Source organism: Salmo salar, chromosome ssa10, assembly GCF_905237065.1.
Source record: "Salmo salar chromosome ssa10, Ssal_v3.1, whole genome shotgun sequence".
Taxonomy (NCBI): Eukaryota; Metazoa; Chordata; class Actinopteri; order Salmoniformes; family Salmonidae; genus Salmo; species Salmo salar.
This window is the reverse complement of record NC_059451.1, coordinates 57,274,980-57,302,124: the sequence shown is the minus strand read 5'-3', so window position 1 is coordinate 57,302,124 and position 27,145 is coordinate 57,274,980. Positions and strand designations below refer to the sequence as shown.

Genomic DNA, 27,145 nt, shown 5'->3' with positions numbered 1-27,145 from the left:
CTCTTCCCCTACTGTATTTATTTATTTTGCTCCTTTGCACCCCATTATTTCTATTTCTACTTTGCACTTTCTTCCACTGCAAATCTACCATTCCAGTGTTTAACTTGCTATATTGTATTTACTTCATCCCCATGGCCTTTTTTGCCTTTACCTCCCTTATCTCACCTCATTTGCTCACATTGTATATAGACTTATTTTTCTACTGTATTATTGACTGTATGTTTGTTTTACTCCATGTGTAACTGTGTTGTATGCGTCGAATTGCTTTGCTTTATCTTGGCCAGGTCACAGTTATAAATGAGAACTTGTTCTCAACTAGCCTACCTGGTTAAATAAAGGTGAAATAAATAAATACATGTATGTGTGTGTGTGTTTATGTGTGTGTGTGCCATTTAGGATGTAGACTATATATTCTTCTCTCCAAATAATCAATTGAGAGGTGCTGTTCCATCTATAATAACAGTCTGGTCAGAGAGGTGCTGTTCCATCTGTAATAACAGTCTGGTCAGAGAGGTGCTGTTCCATCTGTAATAACAGTCTGGTCAGAGAGGTGCTGTTCCATCTGTAATAACAGTCTGGTCAGAGAGGTGCTGTTCCATCTGTAATAACAGTCTGGTCAGAGAGGTGCTGTTCCATCTGTAATAACAGTCTGGTCAGAGAGGTGCTGCAGAGCAGCTGTTTAGCACACACTCACATAGAGAGAGAGAGATGATAAATACAAAATCAAGGAATACTATAATTTACATTTTCCACAGTCATCATCCATATCTCTGGCTGTAAATGTAATTAAGAGAAACAGGTGATATTCTAGAACACTGACTGATCTGATAAATGATATTCTAGAACACTGACTGATCTGATAAATGATATTCTAGAACACTGACTGATCTGATAAATGATATTCTAGAACACTGACTGATCTGATAAATGATATTCTAGAACATTGACTGATCTGATAAATGATATTCTAGAACATTGACTGATCTGATAAATTATATTGTAGAACATTGACTGATCTGATAAATTATATTGTAGAACATTGACTGATCTGATAAATTATATTGTAGAACATTGACTGATCTGATAAATTATATTGTAGAACACTGACTGATCTGATAAACAATTGTATAGAACACTGACTGGTCTGATAAATAATTGTATAGAACACTGACTGCTGTGAGAAATGTGGAAGACCTTTCGTACTGTACTGTAGGCTTTGTAAGAGGCTTTGTGTGTGTGACTGTGTGTGTGTGTGTTGTACGTCTATAAGCGAGTGTTACTGTATGTTTTGTAAGAGCTGTGTGTGTGTGTGTGTGTGTGTGTTGTACGTCTATAAGCGAGTGTTACTGTATGTTTTGTAAGAGCTGTGTGTGTGTGTGTGTGTGTGTGTGTGTGTGTGTGTGTGTGTGTGTGTGTGTGTGTGTGTCTGTGTGTGTGTGTGTGTGCAAGAAACTAGGTCAGCATTGGGATATGACACATCCCCCTGGAAAGAGAGATGTGAAAATCAGAGAGGGTGCAGAGAGGAGAGGAGGATCGGGCTGAGAGGAGAGGAAAGGAGAGGGCTGAGGTGAGAAGAGGAGAGGAGAGGGCTGAGGTGAGAGGAGAGGGCTGCCACAAGCAGTCGTAGCAGAGAGAGGGAAAACAGCTATACAGATAACACAAATCATTGGGACATTCAGAGATAAAAACATCTACAACCACTATCTCTTCATAAAGTATAATTACGTAAGACTACAGCAAACACTACATTTTAGAGAAAGGTTTGTCTCCCTGGTTTGGCTGTTTGTCTGTTGAGGTCTGTCCCTCCTGGTCTGTCCTCTCCAATTTGGTCCTTGATTGTGTCAAATTCAATGAAGTTTTATAAAGCCATTTTTACATCAGCAATTATCACAAAGTGCTTAACAGATACCCAGGCTAAAACCCCAAAGAGCAAGACATGATGTCTATTTCAAAACATATGGTGAGGATGATGACGATACACACGTTTATATATATTATATATGTTATCTGAGATATACACAGGTTTATATATATTATCTGAAATATACACAGGTTTATATATATTATATATGTTATCTGAAATATACACAGGTTTATATATATTACATATGTTATCTGAAATATACACAGGTTTATATATATTACATATGTTATCTGAGACAAACACAAAAACTAAGCCATGAGGTCGAAGGAATTGTCCGTAGAGCTCAGAGACAGGATTGTGTCGATGCACAGATCTGGGGAAGGGTACCAAAACATTTCTGCAGCATTGAAGGTCCCCAAGAACACAGTGGCCATCATTCTTAAATAGAAGAAGTTTGGAACCACCAAGACTCTTCCTAGAGCTGGACGCCTGGCCAAACTGAGCAATCGGGGGAAAAGGGTCTTGGTCAGGGAGGTGACAAAGAACCCGATGGTCACTCTGACAGAGCTCTAGAGTTCCTCTGTGGAGATGTGAGAACCTTCCAGAAGGACAACCATCTTTGCAGCTCTCCACCAATCAGGCCTTTATGGTAGAGTGGCCAGACGGAAGCCAGTTCTCAGTAAAAGGCACATGACAGCCTTATTTTAAAATTAATTAAATGCATTTTTCCCCTCATCAAGCTGCACACAATGCCCCATAATGGCAAAGCAAAAACAGGTTTTTAGATTTTTTTTACAAATGTATAAAAAAATGAAAAACAGACATACCTTAATACATAAGTATTCATACCCTTTGCTATGAGACTCAAAATTGAGCTCAGGTGCATTCTGTTTCCATTGATCATCCTTGAGATGTTTCTACAACTTTATTGGAGGCCATCTGTGGTAAATTAAATTGATTGGACATGATTTGGAAAGAAACACACCTGTCTATATAAGGTCCCACAGTTGACATTGCTTATCAGAGCAAAAACAAAGCCATGAGGTCGAAGGAATTGTCCGTAGAGCTCCGAGACAGGATTGCGTCGAGGAACAGATCTGGGGAAGGGAACCAAAACATTTCTGCAGCATTGAAGGTCCCCAAAAACACAGTGGCCTCCATCATTCTTAAATGGAAGAAGTTTGGAACCACCAAGACTCTTCCTAGAGCTGGCCGCCCTGCCAAACTGAGCAATCGGGGGAGAAAAGCCTTGGTCAGGGAGGTGACCAAGAACCCAATGGTCACTCTGACAGAGCTCCAGAGTTCCTCTGGCGGCATCCACTCCTCAGTAAAAGGCACATGACAGTCCTAAAGACCTAAAGACTCTCAGACCATGGAAAACAAGACTCTCTGGTCTGACGAAACCAAGATTGAACTCTTTGGCCTGAATGCCAAGCGTCACATCTGGAGGAAACCTGGCACCATACCTACGGTGAAGCATGGTGGGGGCAGCATCTTGCTCTGGGGATGTTTTTCAGGGGCAGGGACCGGGTGACTATTCAGGATCGAGGCAAAGATGACCGGAACAAAGTACAGAGAGATCTTTGGTGAAAACCTGCTCCAGAGCGCTCAGGACCTCAGACTGGGGGCGAAGGTTCACCTTCCAACAGGACAACGACCGTAAATACACAGCCATGACAACGCAGGAATGGCTTCGGGACAAGTCTCTGAATGTCCTTGAGTGACCCAGCCAGAGCCTGGACTTGAATCCAATCGAACATCTCTGGAGAGACCTGAAAATAGCTGTGCAGCGATGCTCCCCATCCAACCTGACAGAGCTTGAGAGGATCTGCAGAGAAGAACAGGAGAAACTCCCCAAATACAGGTGTACCAAGCTTGTAGCATCATACCCAAGAAAACTTGATGCTGTAATTGCTGCCAAAGGTGCTTCAACAAAGTACTGAGTAAAGGGTCTGAATACTTACGTAAATGTAATTTTTCAAGTTTTTATTTTTAATACATTTGCAAACATAAAAAAACAAAAACAAAAAACAGTTAGTGCTGTGTCATTATGGGGTATTGTGTGTAGATTGATGAGGGGAAAAAAAATATTTAATCTATTTTAGAATAAGGCTGTAACATAACAAAATGTGAAAAAAGTCAAGGGGTCTGAATACTTTCCAAATGCACATTGTACATTACAGTTGAATGAGATACACAAGTTTATATATAGTATATTCTGTAGGTGGTGTCCTCTTCCCTTCTGTTATATACACTTGTCTATCTGAGGTATAATTTGGTGTTTGAAGCAAACCATGGTGGAATCTCTCTCTTTAACCAAACAATTACAGTCAAATCAGTGGTGATTTGAATGAGTCCTTGAAGAGGAATGGAAACACTTTAGGAAGTACATCTAAGGCCTGGTGTTTCCATTCCCCTTTAAAGGTTATCATTTATCCAAACACACACAACGGAGGAATCATGTTCTACTCCTCCACACACTAAACACAACCAGACCTCTACACACTAAACACAACCAGACCACTACACACTAAACACAACCAGACCTCTACACACTAAACACAACCAGACCTCTACACACTAAACACAACCAGACCTCTACACACTAAACACAACCAGACCTCTACACACTAAACACAACCAGACCACTACACACTAAACACAACCAGACCACTACACACTAAACACAACCAGACCACTACACACTAAACACAACCAGACCACTACACACTAAACACAACCAGACCACTACACACTAAACACAACCAGACCACTACACACTAAACACAACCAGACCTCTACACACTAAACACAACCAGACCTCTACACACTAAACACAACCAGACCTCTACATACTAAAACACAACAAGCTAAACCATAAAGAGATATAGTACTTCCTTCTTTGAGGAACTAAAAAAAGCAGACAGACAGACAGACAGACAGACAGACAGACAGACAGACAGACAGACAGACAGAGTAGTTCGTCCTTTGCAGCATACTGCGGCGTAGCTTGATTGTTGCTGCAGAATTCTATGGCATGTTATTTAAGCGTGAATCAGTGGTACCATTAATGCTAATTAGTGCTAGTTTGACCACCAGAGGGCATCTTTGAGAAGCATTTGATAGCCTTCAATAATGGCTGTACTAGAGAATGCAGGCACGCGGGAGGCCGGGGTTCAATTCCCCGACGGGGTGGAAGGAGTAGGCTGTCCTTGTAAATAAGAATTTGTTCTTAACTGATTCCACATGTGTTATTTCACAGTTGTGATGTCGTCCCTATTATTCCACAATGTAGAAAATAGTAAAAAGAAAGAGAAATCCTGGAATGAGTAGGTGTGTCCAAACTTTTGACTGGTACTTTCTTAATTAATTTGATTAATATTATGGTGTTTCTATTCCAAGAAAAACCCTCAGGGTTTCCGTTAGGATGGAACGGAAAATATGGCGCTGTACAACGTGACGGTCGGCAGTACAGCACTGGGCTATTTAGCTCAAGAATCCCCGTGTCGTGGGGGCAGGGCACGCGGGAGACCGGGGTGCAATTCCCCAATGGGGAGGAAGGAGTAGACTGTCCTTTGTAAATAAGAATTAGTTCTTAACTGACTTGCCTTGTTAAATAAAGGTTACACTAAAAGCATAACATATCTGCACCATCATTTTTAAATTCTTGTCTAACCAATACCCAAACTGAGATTCGGTGAAAATAAATATCTCAGAGCAGTGCAAAATGGTGCTAAAATAGTTATAGGCTAATGCTTCTAACTTCAATATGCTCTTTCAATAAATAATACCTACACCACTTTTAACAGCACATTACTCAACACTAGTGAGATTCATGTCACCTACGGTAGGCCTACAATATATTGAAAAACATGATGTGACTCTCCGCCAATAATTACATTTGGAGGATTGGATGATATTTCTGTAATTCAGTGCTATTTATTACCATAGTATGGATGCATAACTAAATAAACATCGACATTTTGAAAGAGTATTTTTATCATTATTTTATTAACGAAAGCATAAAGATGCCATTATTAGTTACATTGTTTTAGTTTGAACGTGCAGACTGGCACTAAGAACAGCGGGAACGTTTCCCCTAGTCAGAGCCATTATTAGTGCAATGCCCCTTAAAGTGTTGCTCTGTGCTACCCAGTGTGGCGGGGTGGGGGTCCACCCCCCCTCTCCCTTCCCCATGGGCTAGGTGGGTCTTCTATGCATTGCTCTGCTGCCCATCCCGTGCCCCCTTGACTCGTGTCTTGAACCTCATGCGCTTTCAGTGGATACAGCTGGAGAACTGCAAGGCAGTCCCATTGTGCGCCACTCGGGAGCCATGAACAATATGACCAATATATATTCTCCTGCTAATAACAGGGTTAATAATATATCTGTGAGAATATCCAACGGGCTTTTATATCATTCTAAATTAATAATACTAGTAATCACTTTGTTTAAAAATTAACAATATTTTGGAGATGATTTCGTTTTCAAATAACGTAAAATGAGCTACAAAAAGGTCATTCTTGAACATGGGGTGAATCATTATTACTAATTTGTAAATAAAGAAGGTTTGTTATTTAGAATAATAGATTTTTGCTTTTAGGGGGAGAAAACTCGAGGCCACCACGGGTATTGAACCAGCATCTGTAGCAACACAGCTTGCATTGCTATGTATTGTCTTAGACCGCTGCGCCACAGAGGCGCTGTACAACATGACTGGTCGTGAGTGGGCTACAGTACGGGCAAAATAATCCTAACAAAATAAAATAATAAAAACCTTATTAATACTGAAGTCTTGTACAATTATCAGTTTCTATTTAGGTTTGTGTTGCCCATTCATTGTCAGTTAGAGACACAGTAGGACCCAGAAGCATAATCAGTGCTCTAACTCCCTCTTGTGGTGGTCTGGAGCAATGAAGTAGTGATGCAGGGTACCGTATTAAACCACAAATGACCTCAAAGTCCCGCGGCGTAAACTCGCAACTTATAAACGAGGAACCACTGTACGTACGTACAGACAGACAGACAGACAGACAGACAGACAGACAGACAGACAGACAGACAGACAGACAGACAGACAGACAGACAGACAGACAGACAGACAGACAGACAGACAGACAGACAGACAGACAGACAGACAGACAGACAGACAGACAGACAGACAGACAGACACAGAGGTCAAGCAGGCAGGACAACTATGGTTAGTAACTATGGTTAATGCTATCCTGGTTCCTTGGGATGTCCTGACCCTAACCCTTTCCTAACCACCAGCAGGGGTCACTGTTATGCAGAGTCAATAACCATCTCTTCTCTCTCCCTCTCAGCTCTCTTCTCCCTCTCAGCTCTCTTCTCTGCTCTCTTCTCTCTTCTCAGCCTCTCAGCTCTCTCTTCTCTCTCTCAGCTCTCTCTTCTCTCTCAGCTCTCATTTCTCTCTCTCTCAGCTCTCTCTTCTCTCTCTCTCAGCTCTCTCTTCTCTCTCTCTCAGCTCTCTCTTCTCTCTCTCTCAGCTCTCTCTTCTCTCTCTCAGCTCTCTCTTCTCTCTCTCAGCTCTCTCTTCTCTCTCTCAGCTCTCTTCTCTCTCTCAGCTCTCTCTTCTCTCTCTCAGCTCTCTCTTTCATTTTCTCAGCTCTCATTTTCTCAGCTCTCATTTTCTCTCTCTCTCAGCTCTCTCTTCTCTCTCTCAGCTCTCTTCCCTCTCTCAGCTCTTTTCCCTCTCTCAGCTCTTTTCTCTCTCTCAGCTCTTTTCTCTCTCTCAGCTCTTTTCTCTCTCAGCTCTCTTCTCTCTCTCTCTCAGCTCTCTTCTCTCTCAGCTCTCTTCTCTCTCTCTCTCAGCTCTCTTCTCTCTCTCAGCTCTCAGCTCTCTTCTCTCTTCTCTCAGCTCTCTTCTCTCTCAGCTCTCTCAGCTCTCTCAGCTCTCTTTTCTCTCAGCTCTCTTTTCTCTCAGCTCTCTTTTCTCTCAGCTCTCTTTTCTCTCAGCTCTTTTCTCTCTCAGCTCTTTTCTCTCTCAGCTCTTTTCTCTCTCAGCTCTTTTCTCTCTCTCAGCTCTTTTCTCTCTCTCAGCTCTTTTCTCTCTCTCAGCTCTCTTCTCTCTCTCTCAGCTCTCTTCTCTCTCTCTCAGCTCTCTTTTCTCTCAGCTCTCTTTTCTCTCAGCTCTCTTTTCTCTCAGCTCTCTTTTCTCTCAGCTCTCTTTTCTCTCTCTCAGCTCTCTTTTCTCTCTCTCAGCTCTCTCTTCTCCCTCTCAGCTCTCTCTTCTCCCTCTCAGCTCTCTTTCAGCTCTCTCTTCTCTCTCTCTCAGCTCTCTTTTCTCTCTCTTTCAGCTCTCTCTTCTCTCTCTCTCAGCTCTCTTTTCTCTCTCTCTCAGCTCTCTCTTCTTTCTCAGCTCTCTTTTCTCTCTCTCAGTTCTATTTTCTCTCGCTCAGCTCTCTTTTCTCTCTCGCTCAGCTCTCTTTTCTCTCTCTCTCAGCTCTCTTTTCTCCCTCTCTCTCTTTTCTCTCTCAGCTCAGTTTTCTCCCTGCTCAAGATGCACAACCCTCAGAGTCAGATCAACATCATAAAGGCTTTAACGGGGGTGTCCCTGAAGGACTGGGAGCTGTTTTCATTTAGCCGAGTAAGCAACTTTACTGAATTCATTACATTATTCTATTAATCATCATGCTTTTCCCTAACAATCACAATTAGGGATGTGAGTTTAGAGACTTCAGTCACCTTAAAAAATAGCCCACAAGTTGTGTTAAAGGAGTCTACATTCAAGTGACCTATCAGAGTGACGATGAGGCTTTACCTCCTGATCACATCTATGGATCTATATATCGTATGGCCAATTTGAAAGAATTGACTGTATAATAATACAATAGAAATACATGTCAAGCCCTGTCCACAGTTGAATACCCACTACAGTACACTACCAGAAAGATGAACAGTGTAGTACCCACTACAGTACACTACCAGAAAGATGAGCAGTCTAGTACCCACTACAGTACACTACCAGAAAGATGAACAGTCTAGTACCCACTACAGTACACTACCAGAAAGATGAACAGTCTAGTACCCACTACAGTACACTACCAGAAAGATGAAGAGTCCAGTACCCACTACAGTACACTACCAGAAAGATGAACAGTCTAGTACCCACTACAGAACACTACCAGAAAGATGAACAGTCTAGTACCCACTACAGTACACTACCAGAAAGATGAACAGTTTAATACCCACTACAGTACACTACTAGAAAGATGAACAGTCCAGTAACCACTACAGTACACTACCAGAAAGATGAACAGTCTAGTACCCACTACAGAACACTACCAGAAAGATTAACAGTTTAGTACCCACTACAGTACACTACCAGAAAGATGAACAGTTTAGTACCCGCTACAGTACACTACCAGAAAGATGAACAGTCCACCCCGCTACAGTACACTGCCAGAAAGATGAACAGTCCAGTACCCGCTACAGTACACTACCAGAAAGATGAACAGTTTAGTACCCACTACAGTACACTACCAGAAAGATGAACAGTCCAGTACCCGCTACAGTACGCTACCAGAAAGATGAACAGTCCAGTACCCACTACAGTACACTACCAGAAAGATGAACAGTTCAGTACCCACTACAGTACACTACCAGAAAGATGAACAGTTTAGTACCTGCTACAGTACACTACCAGAAAGATGAACAGTCTAGTACCCACTATAGTACACTACCAGAAAGATGAACAGTCTAGTACCCACTACAGAACACTACCAGAAAGATGCTGATGCTGCTGAAAACAGGGAGGGGGACAACTCTCACTCCTACACCTCACAGGTCACAGGTCAGAGGTTAGCTTAACGTATGGTATCCCAAATAGCCCCCCCCAAAAAAAAAAATAAACAGCTAAGGTACATAGTTGATCTCCATCTCAGAAAATGTCAGTACGAAACGACTAACTCAGCATGCTCTTAGGCTCTTCTCTGTGCTTCATGTGGCATCATCATGTGTCAGAGAGGCTGAAGAAGCGCCACCGGGCAGCAAACAGACCAACTGTTCAGGCATTTCAGATGGCTGGAGTTTATTGAGCTGTGGTGGCAGGAATGGATCCAGCCTGGTATTTACTGACCATGCAGCCTTGTAACGAACAGGCGGGAGGAGGAGGAGGAAGGGGGGGACCTTATCTATGTGAGGTACTCTGACAAACATCTCTGATCTACAGGGGCTTATGGAAGACATATGAACAGGAATGTGGGAATGTTAGACAGGGCCTGTCAGCAGTTTGGACCAGGGGTCAACGTGTTCACTGTGCCCTGCAGTCTGTGTGATAGGAACATGTATCATAGGTCACTGTGTTCTCTGAGCCCTGCAGTGGATCTGATGTGTGATAATTGGAGAATGTATCTTACTGATTAGTGTGATGTAAGAAACAAAGAGGGGGGGGGGGATCTCCTCCTTGTGTTTCTCCAACCTCTCCTCCCCTCCCTCCTCTTCTCCCTCCTCCCCCTCCTATCATCCCCCCTTCTCCCTCTTCTTCTCCCTCATGTCCTCCCTCCTCCCTCTCTCCTCTCCTCCCTCTTCTCCCTCCCCTTCTTCTCCCTCCCTCCTCTTCTCCCTCCTACCTTCTTCATCTTCTTCTTCTCCCTCATGTCCTCCCTCCTCCCTCTCCTCCCTCCTCCCCTCTTCTTTCTCCTCTCCTCCCTCGTATCATCCCTCCTCTTCTCCTGCCTCTTCTTCTCCCTCATGTCCTCCCTCCTCCCTCTCCTACCTCCTGTCCTCTCTCCTCTCCTCCCTCCTACCTCCTGTCCTCTCTCCTCTCCTCCCTCCTGTTCTCCCTCATCCCGCTCTCCACCTCCTGTCCTCTCTCCTCTCCTCCCTCCTGTTCTCCCTCATCCCGCTCTCCTACCTCCTGTCCTCTCTCCTCTCCTCCCTCCTGTTCTCCCTCATCCCGCTCTCCACCTCCTGTCCTCTCTCCTCTCCTCCCTCCTGTTCTCCCTCATCCCGCTCTCCACCTCCTGTCCTCTCTCCTCTCCTCCCTCATCCCGCTCTCCTACTTCCTGTCCTCTCTCATTTCCTCCCTCCTCTCCTCCCTCCAGCCTTTTTCCCCTGCAGCCTGCGTAGTGAATTGGCAAATTGACACCCTGAACTGTACTCTCTCAGACAGCCAGCAGCCAGAGACCACACCATACCACCTCCTGCCAACAAAATGGTCAAAATTATAGACTGCAGCTATGCCATGCCAACAAATGTAACTGATGGCTGTCACAAGGCGTGAGACGTGAGTGTAGTGGTGTCAGAAGTTCTGCTGATATCAGTATCACAGAAGATCAGAATGCCGGCGCCGCTCGGTGGTAACGAGGTGTGAATTATCCGCTCTGTGGTAATGAGGCGTGAATTATCCGCCAAACAGAAGTCTGCAAATAGACCCTGATTAGACCCACCTGATCCTCAGACCCTGGTTAGACCCACCTGATCCTCAGACCCTGATTAGACCCACCTGATCCTCAGACCCTGGTTAGACCCACCTGATCCTCAGACCCTGGTTAGACCCACCTGATCCTCAGACCCTGGTTAGACCCACCTGATCCTCAGACCCTGGTTAGACCCACCTGATCCTCAGACCCTGAATACGTCAAGACAAGACAGATTATTCAGCTGTCATTGTGAGACTAGAGTTACATTCAGTCTGAGGAGAATATATCTCTCCTTGTGGCCAGTGACTGATTCCATATATAGTGCACTACTTTGGAACAGGGCCCATATTCCCTATGTAGTGCACTACTCAGAATACACAGTGATACTGATACAGAGACTGGGGTGGGGTGGAGATTGGCATGGGACACTCTAAGGCAGAGTTCTCTCTCTACACAGCATGTCTCTGAATCTCTGCTTGTGTCAACATTAAAATGCATTCCCAAAATGCCTCCTCCTCCTCTCCCCCATGCCTCCTCCTCCTCCTCCTCCTCATGCCTCCTCCTCCTCCTCCTCCTATGCCTCCTCCTCCTCCTCCTCCTCTCCCTCTCCCCATGCCACTTCCTCCTCCTCTCCCCCATGCCACTTCCTCCTCCTCTCCCCCATGCATCCTCCTCCTCTCCCCCATGCCTCCTCCCCCATGCCTCCTCCTCCTCTCCCCATGCCTCCTCCCCCATGCCTCCTCCTGAGGAGAGTGTGAGCGATAGATGAGAGTGAGAGAGATAGAGGGAGGGATGGGGGATGGTTGGAGAAAGAGAGAGAGACAAAGAGGGAGAGAAAGAGAGAGACAGAGGGAGAGAAAGAGAAAAAGAGAGAAACAGAGTGAGTGAGTGAGTGAGTGAGTGAGTGAGTGAGTGAGTGAGTGAGTGAGTGAGTGAGTGAGTGAGTGAGTGACAGTGACAGAGGGAGAGAAAGAGAGAAACAGAGACAGAGGGAGAGAGAGCGAGAGAGACGTCAGACAGACATGTGAACGTTGGAGTGTTTACATTTACATTTAAGTCATTTAGCAGACGCTCTTATCCAGAGCGACTTACAAAATGGTGCATTCACCTTATGATATCCAGTGGAACAACCACTTTACAATAGTGCATCTAAATCTTTTAAGGGGGGGGGGTTAGAAGGATTACTTTATCCTATCCTAGGTATTCCTTTAAGAGGTGGGGTTTCAGGTGTCTCCGGAAGGTGGTGATTGACTCCGCTGTCCTGGCGTCGTGAGGGAGCTTGTTCCACCATTGGGGTGCCAGAGCAGCGAACAGTTTTGACTGGGCTGAGCGGGAACTGTGCTTCCTCAGAGGTAGGGGGGCCAGCAGGCCAGTGGTGGATGAACGCAGTGCCCTTGTTTGGGTGTAGGGCCTGATCAGAGCCTGAAGGTATGGAGGTGCCGTTCCCTTCACAGCTCCGTAGGCAATCACCATGGTCTTGTAGCGGATGCGAGCTTCAACTGGAAGCCAGTGGAGAGAGCGGAGGAGCGGGGTGACGTGAGAGAACTTGGGAAGGTTGAACACCAGACGGGCTGCGGCGTTCTGGATGAGTTGTAGGGGTTTAATGGCACAGGCAGGGAGCCCAGCCAACAGCGAGTTGCAGTAATCCAGACGGGAGATGACAAGTGCCTGGATTAGGACCTGCGCCGCTTCCTGTGTGAGGCAGGGTCGTACTCTGCGAATGTTGTAGAGCATGAACCTACAGGATCGGGTCACCGCCTTGATGTTAGTGGAGAACGACAGGGTGTTGTCCAGGATCACGCCAAGGTTCTTAGCACTCTGGGAGGAGGACACAAGGGAGTTGTCAACCGTGATGGCGAGATCATGGAACGGGCAGTCCTTCCCCGGGAGGAAGAGCAGCTCCGTCTTGCCGAGGTTCAGCTTGAGCTGGTGATCCGTCATCCACACTGATATGTCTGACAGACATGCAGAGATGCGATTCGCCGCCTGGTTATCAGAAGGGGGAAAGGAGAAGATTAATTGTGTGTCGTCTGCATAGCAATGATAGGAGAGACCATGTGAGGATATGACAGAGCCAAGTGACTTGGTGTATAGCGAGAATAGGAGAGGGCCTAGAACAGAGCCCTGGGGGACACCAGTGGTGAGAGCGCATGGTGCGGAGACAGATTCTCGCCACGCCACCTGGTAGGAGCGACCTGTCAGGTAGGACGCAATCCAAGCGTGGGCCGCGCCGGAGATGCCCAACTCGGAGAGGGTGGAGAGGAGGATCTGATGGTTCACAGTATCAAAGGCAGCAGATAGGTCTAGAAGGATGAGAGCAGAGGAGAGAGAGTTAGCTTTAGCAGTGCGGAGAGCCTCCGTGACACAGAGAAGAGCAGTCTCAGTTGAATGCCCAGTCTTGAAACCTGACTGATTAGGATCAAGAAGGTCATTCTGAGAGAGATAGCAGGAGAGCTGGCCAAGGACGGCACGTTCAAGAGTTTTGGAGAGAAAAGAAAGAAGGGATACTGGTCTGTAGTTGTTGACATCGGAGGGATCGAGTGTAGCTTTTTTCAGAAGGGGTGCAACTCTCGCTCTCTTGAAGACGGAAGGGACGTAGCCAGCGGTCAAGGATGAGTTGATGAGCGAGGTGAGGAAGGGGAGAAGGTCTCCGGAAATGGTCTGGAGAAGAGAGGAGGGGATAGGGTCAAGTGGGCAGGTTGTTGGGCGGCCGGCCGTCACAAGACGCGAGATTTCATCTGGAGAGAGAGGGGAGAAAGAGGTCAAAGCACATGGGTAGGGCAGTGTGAGCAGGACCAGCGGTGTCGTTTGACTTAGCAAACGAGGATCGGATATCGTCAACCTTCTTTTCAAAATGGTTGACGAAGTCATCCGCAGAGAGGGAGGAGGGGGGGAGGGGGAGGAGGATTCAGGAGGGAGGAGAAGGTAGCAAAGAGCTTCCTAGGGTTAGAGGCAGATGCTTGGAATTTAGAGTGGTAGAAAGTGGCTTTAGCAGCAGAGACAGAAGAGGAGAATGTAGAGAGGAGTGAGTGAAAGGATGCCAGGTCCGCAGGGGAGGCGAGTTTTCCTCCATTTCCGCTCGGCTGCCCGGAGCCTTGTTCTGTGAGCTCGTAGTGAGTCGTCGAGCCACGGAGCAGGAGGGGAGGACCGAGCCGGCCTGGAGGATAGGGGACAGAGAAAATCAAAGGATGCAGAAAGGGAGGAGAGGAGGGTTGAGGAGGCAGAATCAGGAGATAGGTTGGAGAACGTTTGAGCAGAGGGAAGAGATGATAGGATGGAAGAGGAGAGAGTAGCGGGAGAGAGAGAGCGAAGGTTGGGACGGCGCAATACCATCCGAGTAGGGGCAGAGTGAGAAGTGTTGGATGAGAGCAAGAGGGAAAAGGATACAAGGTAGTGGTCGGAGATTTGGAGGGGAGTTGCAATGAGATTAGTGGAAGAACAGCATCTAGTAAAGATGAGGTCAAGCGTATTGCCTGCCTTGTGAGTAGGGGGGGAAGGTGAGAGGGTGAGGTCAAAAGAGGAGAGGAGTGGAAAGAAGGAGGCAGAGAGGACTGAGTCAAAGGTAGACGTGGGGAGGTTAAAGTCACCCAGAACTGTGAGAGGTGAGCCATCCTCAGGAAAGGAACTTATCAAGGCGTCAAGCTCATTGATGAACTCTCCAAGGGAACCTGGAGGGCGATAAATGATAAGGATGTTAACCTCTATGGGCTAGGTGGGACGCTAGCGTGCCACCCGTGGTGCACTCCATCAACAGCAGGTGCATTTCAAGAGCGGCAAATTTGAATCCAAATAAATGTCAAAATTCAAATTTTTCAAAAATACAACTATTTTACACCATTTGAAAGATAAACATCTCCTTAATCTAACCACGTTTTACGATTTCAAAAAGGTTTTACGGCGAAAGCATAAATTTAGAGTATGTTAGGACAGTACATTTACAAGAGTTGTGTGTAATGTTTTGTCAAGTCAAAGACAGGGTCACCAAAACCATAAAACCAGCTAAAATGATGCACTAACCTTTTACAATCTCCATCAGATGACACTCCTAGGACATTATGTTAGACAATGCATGCATTTTTAGTTCTATCAAGTTCATATTTATATCCAAAAACAGCGTTTTACTATGGCATTGATGTTGAGGAAATCGTTTCCCTCCAATAACCGGCAGTCAAGTCAGCGTCACAAATTAAATAATTAAAATTAGAAAACATTGGTAAAATATTATATTGTCATTTAAAGAATTATAGATTTACATCTCTTGAACGCAATCAACTTGCCAGATTTAAAAATAACCTTACTGGGAAATCACACTTTGCAATAATCTGAGCACTGCGCCCAGAAAAATACGCGTTGCGATACAGACTAGACGTCATGTTGGGGAGATCTAAAATCGAAAATACTATGTAAATAATCCATTACCTTTGATTCTCTTCATCAGATGTCACTTCCAGGTATCACAGGTCCATAACGAATGTAGTTTTGTTCAAAAAAGCTCATAATTTATGTCCAAAAATCTCTGTCTTGTTAGCACATGATCTAAGCCCGCCGGACTTCTCGTCATGAACGAGGGGAAAAATATATTTCCGTTCGTTCAAACATGTCAAACGTTGTATAGCATAAATCATTAGGGCCTTTTTAACCAGAACATGAATAATATTCAAGGTGGACGAATGCATACTCTTTTATAACGTATTGGAACGAGGGTACCCAACATGAACTCGCGCGCCAGGTGTCTAATGGGACATCATCGTTCCATGGCTCTTGTTCGGTCAGATCTCCCTCCAGAAGACTCAAAACACTTTGTAAAGGCTGGTGACATCTAGTGGAAGCAATAGGAAGTGCCAAAATATTCCTCAGCCCCTGTGTTTTTCAATGGGATAGGTTTAAAGTCAATACAACACATCAGGTATCCACTTCCTGTCAGAAAATGTCTCAGGGTTTTGCCTGCCAAATGAGTTCTGTTATACTCACAGACACCATTCAAACAGTTTTAGAAACTTTAGAGTGTTTTCTATCCATATATAATAAGTATATGCATATTCTAGTTACTGGGTAGGATTAGTAACCAGATTAAATCGGGTACATTTTTTTTATCCAGACGTGCAAATGCTGCCCCCTAGCCCTAACAGGTTAAGCTTGAAAGGGCTGGTAACTGTGACAGCATGGAATTCAAATGAGGAGATAGACAGATGGGTCAGGGGAGAAAGAGAGAATGTCCACTTGGGAGAGATGAGGATTCCAGTGCCACCACCCCGCTGGCTCGATGCTCTAGGGGTATGCGAGAACACGTGGGCAGACGAAGAGAGAGCAGTAGGAGTAGCAGTGTTATCTGTGGTAATCCATGTTTCTGTCAGCGCCAGGAAGTCTAGGGACTGGAGGGTAGCATAGGCTGAGATGAACTCAGCCTTGTTGGCTGCAGACCGGCAGTTCCAGAGGCTGCCGGAGACCTGGAACTCCACGTGGGTCGTGCGCGCTGGGACCACCAGGTTAGAGTGGCAGCGGCCACGCGGTGTGAAGCGTTTGTATGGCCTGTGCAGAGAGGAGAGAACAGGGATAGACAGACACATAGTTGACAAGCTACAGAAGTGTTGTTTCTTGTATTATTGTCTCCTGTGTCTTTAGAGAACTGTTTCACTTTGATATCCTTTTTCTTCTGTCCTGATTTTCTCTTTCTTTTCTTCTGTTAACTAGATATTCTTTGTTGTTCTTCGTTAGCTAGCTAGCTTCTTCCAAAAGAGTCCCTAGCAATTGCTTAGCAACTGGTAAACAATTCAGCTTGCTAAGATAACTACAATTTTATGAAAAATAGTTATTTTTCAAAAGCCTATCTTCTTTGTTTGTTGCTTGTTTTTTCTCCTATTCAGTTTTGCAGTTTTCTTTTGCTTTTTTCCGATGTACTTCACTCTAAAAACCATGTAAATTTCAATATTTGTAGGAGCTCATTTTTCAGCTGCTGCTGCTCAAATTGGAGTTCCGGAACTATGTTTAAAAGCTGGAACCATAGTTGACCTTCTAGGGGTCTATAGTCTCCTCCAGATGGACCTGGGGTTAGTATCTAGGGGTATATAGTCTCCTCCAGATGGAACTGGGGTTAGTATCTAGGGGTCTATAGTCTCCTCCAGATGGAACTGGGGTTAGTATCTAGGGGTATATAGTCTCCTCCAGATGGACCTGGGGTTAGTAGCTAGGGGTCTATAGTCTCCTCCAGATGGACCTGGGGTTAGTATCTAGGGGTCTATAGTCTCCTCCAGATGGACCTGGGGTTAGTATCTAAGGGTCTATAGTCTCCTCCAGATGGAACTGGGGTTAGTATCTAGGGGTATATAGTCTCCTCCAGATGGAACTGGGCTTAGTAGCTAGGGGTCTATAGTCTCCTCCAGATGGAACTGGGGTTAGTAGCTAGGGGTCTATAGTCTCCTCCAGATGGAACTGGGGTCAGTAGCTAGGGGTCTATAGTCTCCTCCAGATGGACCTGGGGTTAGTAGCTAGGGGTTGAACAGTTCAACATAATCTCTCCCTTCACTGTCAAATGTCACTCTAGCTCAGCGCTAATACAAGCCATCCTCCAGCTTAGCCTCAGTCCAATTTAAGGGAAAGACGGAGAAAAGACAGAGTAGATATTAACCAGCAGCCATGAAATCTCTGAATGTTTCTTCTACAATAGAGATCAAAGTCAGACTGGGAGGATCAGAGTAATTATATGTCCTTAAGCTCTGGTGACGTGAAAAGCCTCCATCTCTCTCGCTCTCACACACACACACACACACACACACACACACACACACACACACACACACACACACACACCCTTCACATCGCACCAACCAGCCAACGGAAAGACCATAACGGGTCATTCCCACCAATGGAATGAGAGAAACGGGACAGTCCAGCCAATCAGAGTTATTCTAATGACACTGAGTTTTTCATGAATACGCCCAAACTACGTGGTGATGTCTTCAGTGTTTCCGCTGTAGTAATTAAACTGTGGCGCTGTGCCACGGCATAGGGGGCGACTGAAGCTAAATGTGATGAGACAGATTACATTTTTTAGTTGAGCGAGAGTAGTGGCAACCAGGGATACTGTTGAGATGTACAGGCAGGGGGCGTTTTACCCCGGGTGTGGTGGTTTACCCCAAGTTACCCTAACATGAAGGCCTACAGGCCTATATTTAGTGTGTTTATGCATAACATGTATCAATAGCTAGCCACAGCTAGTTAGAAAATATCACATTTGGGATCTAGCTAATGATTAGCCCAATAGTGTAAATGCAGATAGATAACCCCATGCTTCATTTAATTATATCCACTATGCTGTATCAGTTTGGCTGCAGGTGATATTTATGTAACTAGGCAAGTCAGTTTATGAACAAATTCTTATTTTCAATGGCGGTTAACTTGCCTTGTTCAGGGTGCAGAACGACAGATTTGTACCTTGTCAGCTCAGGGATTTGAACTTGCAACCTTTCGGTTACTAGTCCAACGCTCTAACCACTAGGCTACCCTGCCGCCCCAATAATGCTTATCGCTAATCATTTACCAATATGTTATTGGGCTCTTGTCAAGAGGTGAACATTTCTGGAGTTGGAAATTATAATTTAGATGGAGTCAGCATCATTTTATTTTGGAGTAGAATGTTCTTTTAAAAAGACACCAGAATCGAGCTACGACATAAAAACATTATTATTATTATTATTATATATTTTTTGTTTGTTGAGGAAACACTGGATCTCTGTAACATAAATAAAAATGCTGATTAACTGGTGAGCGATGTCATAATATAAATGTTTTACAATTATAATAAATCATATTTTTTGATTGAACCAATCTATACATGGTCTGAAATGTGGATTTTATTTACACCGACAGATGAACATTAATTAAGTCTCTGATAAGTAGATTTAGCAGCACTGTATGGTTAAGGGGAAGGTTATGGAAATGTCATGGCATGGGGTCAACCAGATTGGGCCATGATAAAGGCGAAGTTGACAGATTTAGCTTTCCCACTAATCTGGCTTTTATATCATATTTCTGTTTTATTTTGACGTCATTAGGGCGTGAAAGCATTGGTAGCTGTTGCAGCGGAAAATAAACAGAAAAACAGATTAGACTAAGCTAAAAGGGTGGAAACTGTTTAATAACGATGGGTTGGGGCGAGGGAAGAGAGCAGGGAAGATCAGAAACTGTTTAATAACGCTGGGTTGGGGCGAGGGACGAGAGCAGGGAAGATCAGAAACTGTTTAATAACGCTGGGTTGGGGCGAGGGGCGAGAGCAGGGAAGATCAGAAACTGTTTAATAACGCTGGGTTGGGGCGAGGGACGAGAGCAGGGAAGATCAAGCTGAAGATGGGTCACCGCTAAGTCACTCACTGTCTTTTTGGTTTTACGTCCTAGTTGGAGCTGTGTGTGTGTGTGTGTGTGTGTGTGTGTGTGTGTGTGCGTGCGTCATGTCGCTATACTGTATCAGTCCAGTAACTTATTTCTATTTACTTAATTTAAACCCACCACAACATTTGGGGAACTAAACTATTTATATAATTAAAATGTTTATTATTATTTTTTTGTCTTTTATATTTTTTTTATTTTTTTTATTTCCTTCTCTTTTTTTTTTTTTTTCCTTCAATCGTGTAATACCATCGACAGCTGTTACAAATAACCATCCGGCAATAGGGAAGTGGGAGCTAAAGGTTTCATGGTCCTCCAGAACACCCTCTTCAGCCCAAGCAAACAGGAAATACATACAACCCCCCCCCAAAAAAAACCCCCCAACTGGAACAAACACAACTAAAGAACCAACCATTCTGGCAATCAGGAGCACCTTTCCTTCATCTAGGAAACCATCACTCTCCACATGTTATTTGGTTCCACTTACCGGTAATATCTTGACAACTCACACTTTCTTTTGCAGTCAATCCTTCTAGTGTATAATAGTATTTGACAGTTATTTTTGAAAGAATCTAATACTAACATTTTTTTATTTTTTTTTATGAAAATGTTCCCCAGCAGAATCATTATATTGTATATCATATTGTCTGTCCCTTAAGTCAACCGATATAACGGTTTGTGGAGATATAATAAAATCATGTAAAACAGGGAGTAACCACATTTTCTATAGGATTGAGGTCAGGGCTTTGTGATGGCCACTCAAATACCTTGACTTTGTTGTCCTTCAGCCATTTTGCCACAACTTTGGAAGTATTTGCAACCAATCTTTAACTTTCTATCTTGAAGTGTGTCGCTTCAACACATCCACATAATTTTCCTTTGTCATGATGCCATCTATTTTGTGAAGTGCACCAGTCCCTCCTGCAGCAAAGTACCCTCACAACATCATGCTGCCACCCCCATGCTTCCCGTTTGGGATGGTGTTCTCTGGCTTGCAAGCCTCCCCCTATTCCTCCAAACATAACGATGGTCATTATGGCCAAACAGTTCTATTTTTGTTTCATCAGACCAGAGAACATTTCTCCAAAAAGTACGATCTTTGTCCCCATGTGCAGTTGCAAACCGTAGTCAGGCTTTTTAATGGCGGTTTTGGAGCAGTGGCTTCTTCCTTGCTGAGCGGCCTTTCAGGTTATGTCGATATAGGACTCGTTTTATTGTGGATATAGATACTTTTGTACCTGTTTCCTCCAGCATCTTCACAAGGTCCTTTGCTGTTGTTCTGGGATTGATTTGCACTTTTCGCACTAAAGTATGTCCATCTCTAGGAGACAGAACGCGTCTCCTTCCTGAGTGGTATGACGGCTGCGTGGTCCCATGGTGTTTATACTTGCATACTATTGTTTGTACAGATGAACGTGGTACCTTTAGGCGTTTGGAAATTGCTCCCAAGGATGAACCAGACTTGTGGAGGTCTACAATTCTTTTTTTCTGAGGTCTTGGCAGATTTCTTTTGATTTCCCCATGATGTCAAGCAAAGAGGCACTGAGTTTGAAGGTACGCCTTGAAATACATCGACAGGTACACCTCCAACTAACTCAAATGATGTCAATTAGCCTATCAGAAGCTTCTAAAACCATGACCTAATTTTCTGGAATTTTCCAAGCTGTTTAAAGGCACAGTCAACTTAGTGTATGTAAACTTCTGACCCACTGCAAATGCAATACAGTGAATTATAAGTGAAATAATCTGTATGTAAACAATTGTTGGAAAAGTTACTTGTGTCATGCACAAAGTAGATGTTCTAACCGACTTGCCGAAACTATAGTTTGTTTACAAGAAATTTGTGGAGTGGTTGAAAAACTAGTTTTAATTACTCCAACCTAAGTGTATGTAAACTTCCGACTTCAACTGTACGTTTGTCTTTCCTAAGATTTTACATGAGATCTAGTATTAACATATAGGAATATATGAGGCTTCCAGAGATTGATTCCAGGCTTTAATGTTCGTTAAGTTCAAAAGTTTGGATGCTGCCTAGACGTTGAGACTTGTGTTTTGCGGGTACTATTTAATGAAGCTGCCAGTTGAGGACTTGTGAGGCGTCTGTTTCTCAAACTAGACACTCTAATGTACTTGTCCTCTTGCTCAGTTGTGCACTGGGGCCACCCACTCCTCTTTCTATTCTGGTTAGAGCCAGTTTGCGCTTTTCTGTGAAGAGAGTAGTACACAGCGTTGTACGAGATCTTCAGTTTCAAATGTTGATGTTCCAGATACTCAACTAGTCTAAAGAAGGCCAGTTTTATTGCTTCTTTAATCAGGACAACAGTTTTCAACTGTGCTAACATAATTGCAAAAGGGTTTTCTAATGATCAATTAGCCTTTTAAAATGATAAACTTGGATTAACTAACACAATGTGCCATTGGAACACAGGAGTGATGGTTGCTGATAATGGGCCTCTGAACGCCTATGTAGATATTCCATTAAAAAAATAAAAATAAAATAAAACGTCCGTTTGCGGCTACAATCGTCATTTACAACATTAACCATGTCTACACTGTATTATTTTAATGGACAAAAAATGTGTTTTTCCTTTAAAAAACAAGGACATTTCTAAGTGACCCCAAACTATATTTTTTTTTAGATGTTGAATTTCTATTCTTGCTGTTTTTGCTACAGTGAATAATGATTATCAAGAGGGACAACATAGTAGAGATATTTTATTTTATATAAATCTAGCAAACTGAACCTTTTGTATTCATGATGCACCACACTGGGAGAACTGAGCAGCCCTCTAAAGCAATATGTAGACTTTTGTTTTGAATCAAAATGTTTTTTCTTTTTTTTTAAATGAATACATAAAGATGCTTGTTTTGAACATAATTTAAAAAAATTATACATAAAGATGCTTGCTGCAATGAATGTGGTATCTAATTTGTATTTAGTAAAATACAGTCCTTGATGAGTAATGCCCAAAGGCTAGACCTGACTGTTTTGGTGGAGCTGTTTGTATTTGTGGAAGTAGCATAAAATCCTTGAATTAATGGAAACTCAAGGGGGCCTAGTACTTTCCAGAGACTGTCGACAGCTGTGTGTGTGTGAAGTGTGTGTGTGTGTGAGGTGTGTGTGTGTGAGAGAGGTGTGTGTGTGTGAGTGTGTGTGAGTGAGTGTGTCTGCGCATGTGTGTGTGCGTGAGGTGTGTGTGTGTGTGTGTGTGTGAGTGTGTGTCTTGAGACTACAATAGCTGTTTCTGAGGTAGAACTATTCTGAGTGAGGATAAGGTTAAATCTCAAATGGCACTCTATTCCCTACATGTACATGACCAGAGCCCTATGGAACATGCTTTAGGAAACAGGGTGCTATTTCATATGCAGCCTAACCCTAACTGATCCTTACAGCTGTGGTATAGTAACACTGGAATAATCTGGACCACATCTCTCCATCTGCAGTAAAGGTTACTAATCTAGACCACATCTCTCCAGCTGCTGTAAAGGTTACTAATCTGGACCACATCTCTCCAGCTGCTGTAAAGGTTACTAATCTGGACCACATCACTCCAGCTGCTGTAAAGGTTACTAATCTGGACCACATCACTCCAGCTGCTGTAAAGGTTACTAATCTGGACCACATCAGTCCAGCTGCTGTAAAGGTTACTAATCTGGACCACATCTCTCTAGCTGCTGTAAAGGTTACTAATCTGGACCACATCACTCCAGCTGCTGTAAAGGTTACTAATCTGGACCACATCAGTCCAGCTGCTGTAAAGGTTACTAATCTGGACCACATCCCTCGAGCTGCTGTAAAGGTTACTAATCTGGACCACATCACTCCAGCTGCTGTAAAGGTTACTAATCTGGACCACATCTCTCCAGCTGCTGTAAAGGTTACTAATCTGGACCACATCACTCCAGCTGCTGTACAGGTTACTAATCTGGACCACATCACTCCAGCTGCTGTTAAGGTTACTAATCTGGACCACATCACTCCAGCTGCTGTAAAGGTTACTAATCTGGACCACATCACTCCAGCTGCTGTAAAGGTTACTAATCTGGACCACATCAGTCCAGCTGCTGTAAAGGTTACTAATCTGGACCACATCAGTCCAGCTGCTGTAAAGGTTACTAATCTGGACCACATCACTCCAGCTGCTGTAAAGGTTACTAATCTGGACCACATCACTCCAGCTGCTGTAAAGGTTACTAATCTGGACCACATCACTCCAGCTGCTGTAAACCTATAGTGTTACTAATGTGGATGGATGAATATTAAAGATGATTTCACATATCTCACAACTTTTTTTATTTTGTTGCATTCGTTTCATACGGCTTCAAAGCCGCGAGGAGGTCTTACCATGTATTACAGTGTCTCTGTGAGGTCTTACTGTAACATGTGTAACATGTGTGAAGGTGTCTCTGTGAGGTCTTACTACTGTAACATGTGTGAGGTGTCTCTGTGAGGTCTTACTACTGTAACATGTGTGAAGGTGTCTCTGTGAGGCCTTACTACTGTAACATGTGTGAAGGTGTCTCTGTGAGGCCTTACTACTGTAACATGTGTGAAGGTGTCTCTGTGAGGCCTTACTACTGTAACATGTGTGAAGGTGTCTCTGTGAGGCCTTACTACTGTAACATGTATGAAGGTGTCTCTGTGAGGTCTTACGTATGAGTAACACGTATGAGTTATTCTCAACCCGAGGGACATGTATCTGTAGTAAATATCAATCAACTTTGGCCTCAGACACCGCCCTGCGATAGGCACAGATTTTCGACCCGAATTTTACACTTAACCAGCAGAAATCACTGTCTACCAGCTCCACTGGCCAGTACCCAATATCCTGCATGTCCATCCCAGGGTATAAAGCCACAGGGCTCAGTTCTTACCTTCTGCGGGGCGAGGTGTGCAGGAGGACCCAGGCTGGCAGGAGGGTCTGTGATGTAGGTCTTCTTAGGGACAGGTTGTGGGTAGCCCTGCTGGGTAGGAGCAGCAGTATAGCTAGGCTGGGGTTTCCAGGTGTTTCCTGGTCCTCCTCCGTACCCTCCTGGTCCAGGGTAGGCCTGCTCTGGGTACCCTACCACAAAACGTCATGTACATATTCAAAATGTGTTGACAAACACAGTAATTACACCAATAACACATGACATTTTTAGCACAAACTTAATTGTAACAATAAAAATGGATTCTACTTGTCTTCGTTTTCACAAACACCAGAAAAACTTGTTTGGTGCATTTTACTAGTTTCTAAATACATTTAAAATGTATTGGAAACAGGTTGTCAAGTCATTTTAGATAACATGTCATGAAATGGAACATGGTAGAAGTGCAAAGTCAGGTAGAATAAGACACCTTGTGGTGCAGAGCCTGGCTGAGGGGCAAAGCCTGGCTGAGGGGCGAAGCCTGGCTGAGGGGGCCCGTAGGCCAAGTCAGGGCCTCGTGGCTGAGCAGACATGTACTGGACCTGTGAAGAGATGTGCTCAAATGGTTAACACTCCCAGCTCTAGTACATCTCCTTCCCCATCGAAGATCAAGGTTCAAGCCTTTCCTCTCTTCCTACTTTCTCTCATCCCATTCCCGTTTCCTAGCTGTCAATAATAAAGCATAAACATCAACAAACACGAACAAGGAGTGGAATGTCCCTGTCTTTAACGTAAAAAGAAGAAGAACACGAAGAAGGCATGTACTGGACCTGGGCTGGGCTCCGGATAGGCTGCTGGGCAAACTGCTGGGGGGGTCCTGGGGACTGGTGCTGAGGCCCAGGTTGGGCAGACCTCACCTGGGGAGAAGAAGATAATGATTTTATTTTCAGTGGTCACAGAGGCACTGGTTCTGTCTCAAATAGCAACCTATTCCACATATGGCTCTGGTGAATAGTAGTGTACTACGAAGGGAACATGGTGCCATTTGGGATACAACTGGAATGTGTCTTTTTACCAACCCCCACAGGCACACACACACATATACATACACACACACACACGCACACACACACGCACACACACAGGTTGAAGGAAATTATCAGCGCCCCTTGGAACAGTTTAAGGGGTTAAAGCGATACTTGGGGATTTTGGCAATGAGGCCCCTTATCTAACATGTTAGCAGATAGCCATAGACTTCCAGTCACTGCGCTAACGCTAGTTAGCAGATACCCATAGACTTCCAGTCATTGCGCTAACGCTAGTTAGCAGATACCCATAGACTTCCAGTCATTGCGCTAACGCTAGTTAGCAGATAGCGCAATGACTGGATGTCTATGGGTAACGCTAGTTAGCAGATAGCGCAATGACTGGAAGTCTATGGGTAACGCTAGTTAGCATTGGCTCAAGAAACTACCTCTAGCTTCCTTCATACTGGACACAGAGACATACAAATGGTATCCACAAGTTCATCTGACTTTGGGGAAGTAGATACAGGACATCATTGGCAAAATCCGGATGTATCCCTTTCAGTGTAGTTCCTTGCTCAAGGGCACAACAACAGGGTATAAGTACCAGTCAGGATTGTGTACCTGTACGTTGAAGGTAGGCTGGCTGGGGGTGGAGGCTGTGGCGTAGTTGGCTGGGACTGGCTGAGGCAGCATATGGAACTGAGGCCTGGCCACTGGGGAGGCAGAGGAGGAATGCTCCGCCTGGGGCCGGGGCAGTGTTCCACCTGGGGCCCCGGCCTTGGGAGTGGACTTCTTAGTGGCTGTCAGAGGAGGCTGAGTCGGGATGACCATACGCTTGTAGCCGGTGACCGGTGCATTGGGACTGGTCACAGATGGAAGAGTTTCAGAGTTCTGTAAAACAAAACGATAATAGTCGAGTTTTGAATCCTCTGCAGAACACAAGAGTCTCTGTTTATCTACCATCAAATATAGATGTAAAATATTACAACATCACTGTCTTGTCTCACTCCAGTCACAAATGAAGTTCCTGCAAAGGAAAAACAAAAATGTAGTTATTCTTTCTATCTAATCAAATCTTTTGATCTTAAGAACTCAGAGAGAACAGATTATTTAGCTTTTACGTCCTGAAGACGTGTTCTGCATATAGCTCAGTCACTTAGCAGGCTGTGATGAAGCTCTGTTAAAAGGCTAGGGCGGAGCATCATCTGGACACACTAAAAGATACTATGACTCAGTCAAGTAACAACCCTGCCTGCTTCCTCCACATGCATCTCCAGGTTATCTAGGCCTGCGTCTCAAATTGCACCCTTTTCCTTATGTAGTGCACTACTTTAGACCAGGTACTATAGGGTAGTGTACTACTATAGACCAGGGTAGTGTCATACTATAGACCAGGGCCCATAGGGTAGTGTACTACTATAGACCAGGTAACATAGGGTAGTGCACTACTTTAACCCCTAAACTAGGGTTAATACATGACTATCCTGGTCCCATCCCTCCATCAATAAACCAGGGTTAATACTGTCCTGGTCCCATCCCTCCATCCATAAACTAGGGTTAACACTGTCCTGGTCGCCTCCCTCCATCCATAAACCAGGGTTAATACTGTCCTGGTCCCATCCCTCCATCCATAAACTAGG

At 44.4% G+C, this 27,145-nt stretch overlaps 1 protein-coding gene across 3 annotated transcripts in view; it reads right to left on the bottom strand.

The window, feature by feature from the left end:
• LOC106560617 (lipoma-preferred partner homolog) overlaps positions 1-27,145 on the bottom strand; it is a 591,662-nt gene that overhangs the window by 283,297 nt on the left and 281,220 nt on the right. For all 3 annotated transcript variants that reach the window (XM_045687984.1, XM_045687983.1, XM_045687985.1), the window contains 4 exons: positions 26,127-26,396; positions 25,308-25,394; positions 24,968-25,079; positions 24,505-24,692 (listed from right to left, as the gene is read on the bottom strand). In XM_045687984.1, coding sequence (XP_045543940.1) covers positions 24,505-24,692; positions 24,968-25,079; positions 25,308-25,394; positions 26,127-26,396 — 657 coding nt within the window. The remainder of the gene's footprint in view (positions 1-24,504; positions 24,693-24,967; positions 25,080-25,307; positions 25,395-26,126; positions 26,397-27,145) is intronic.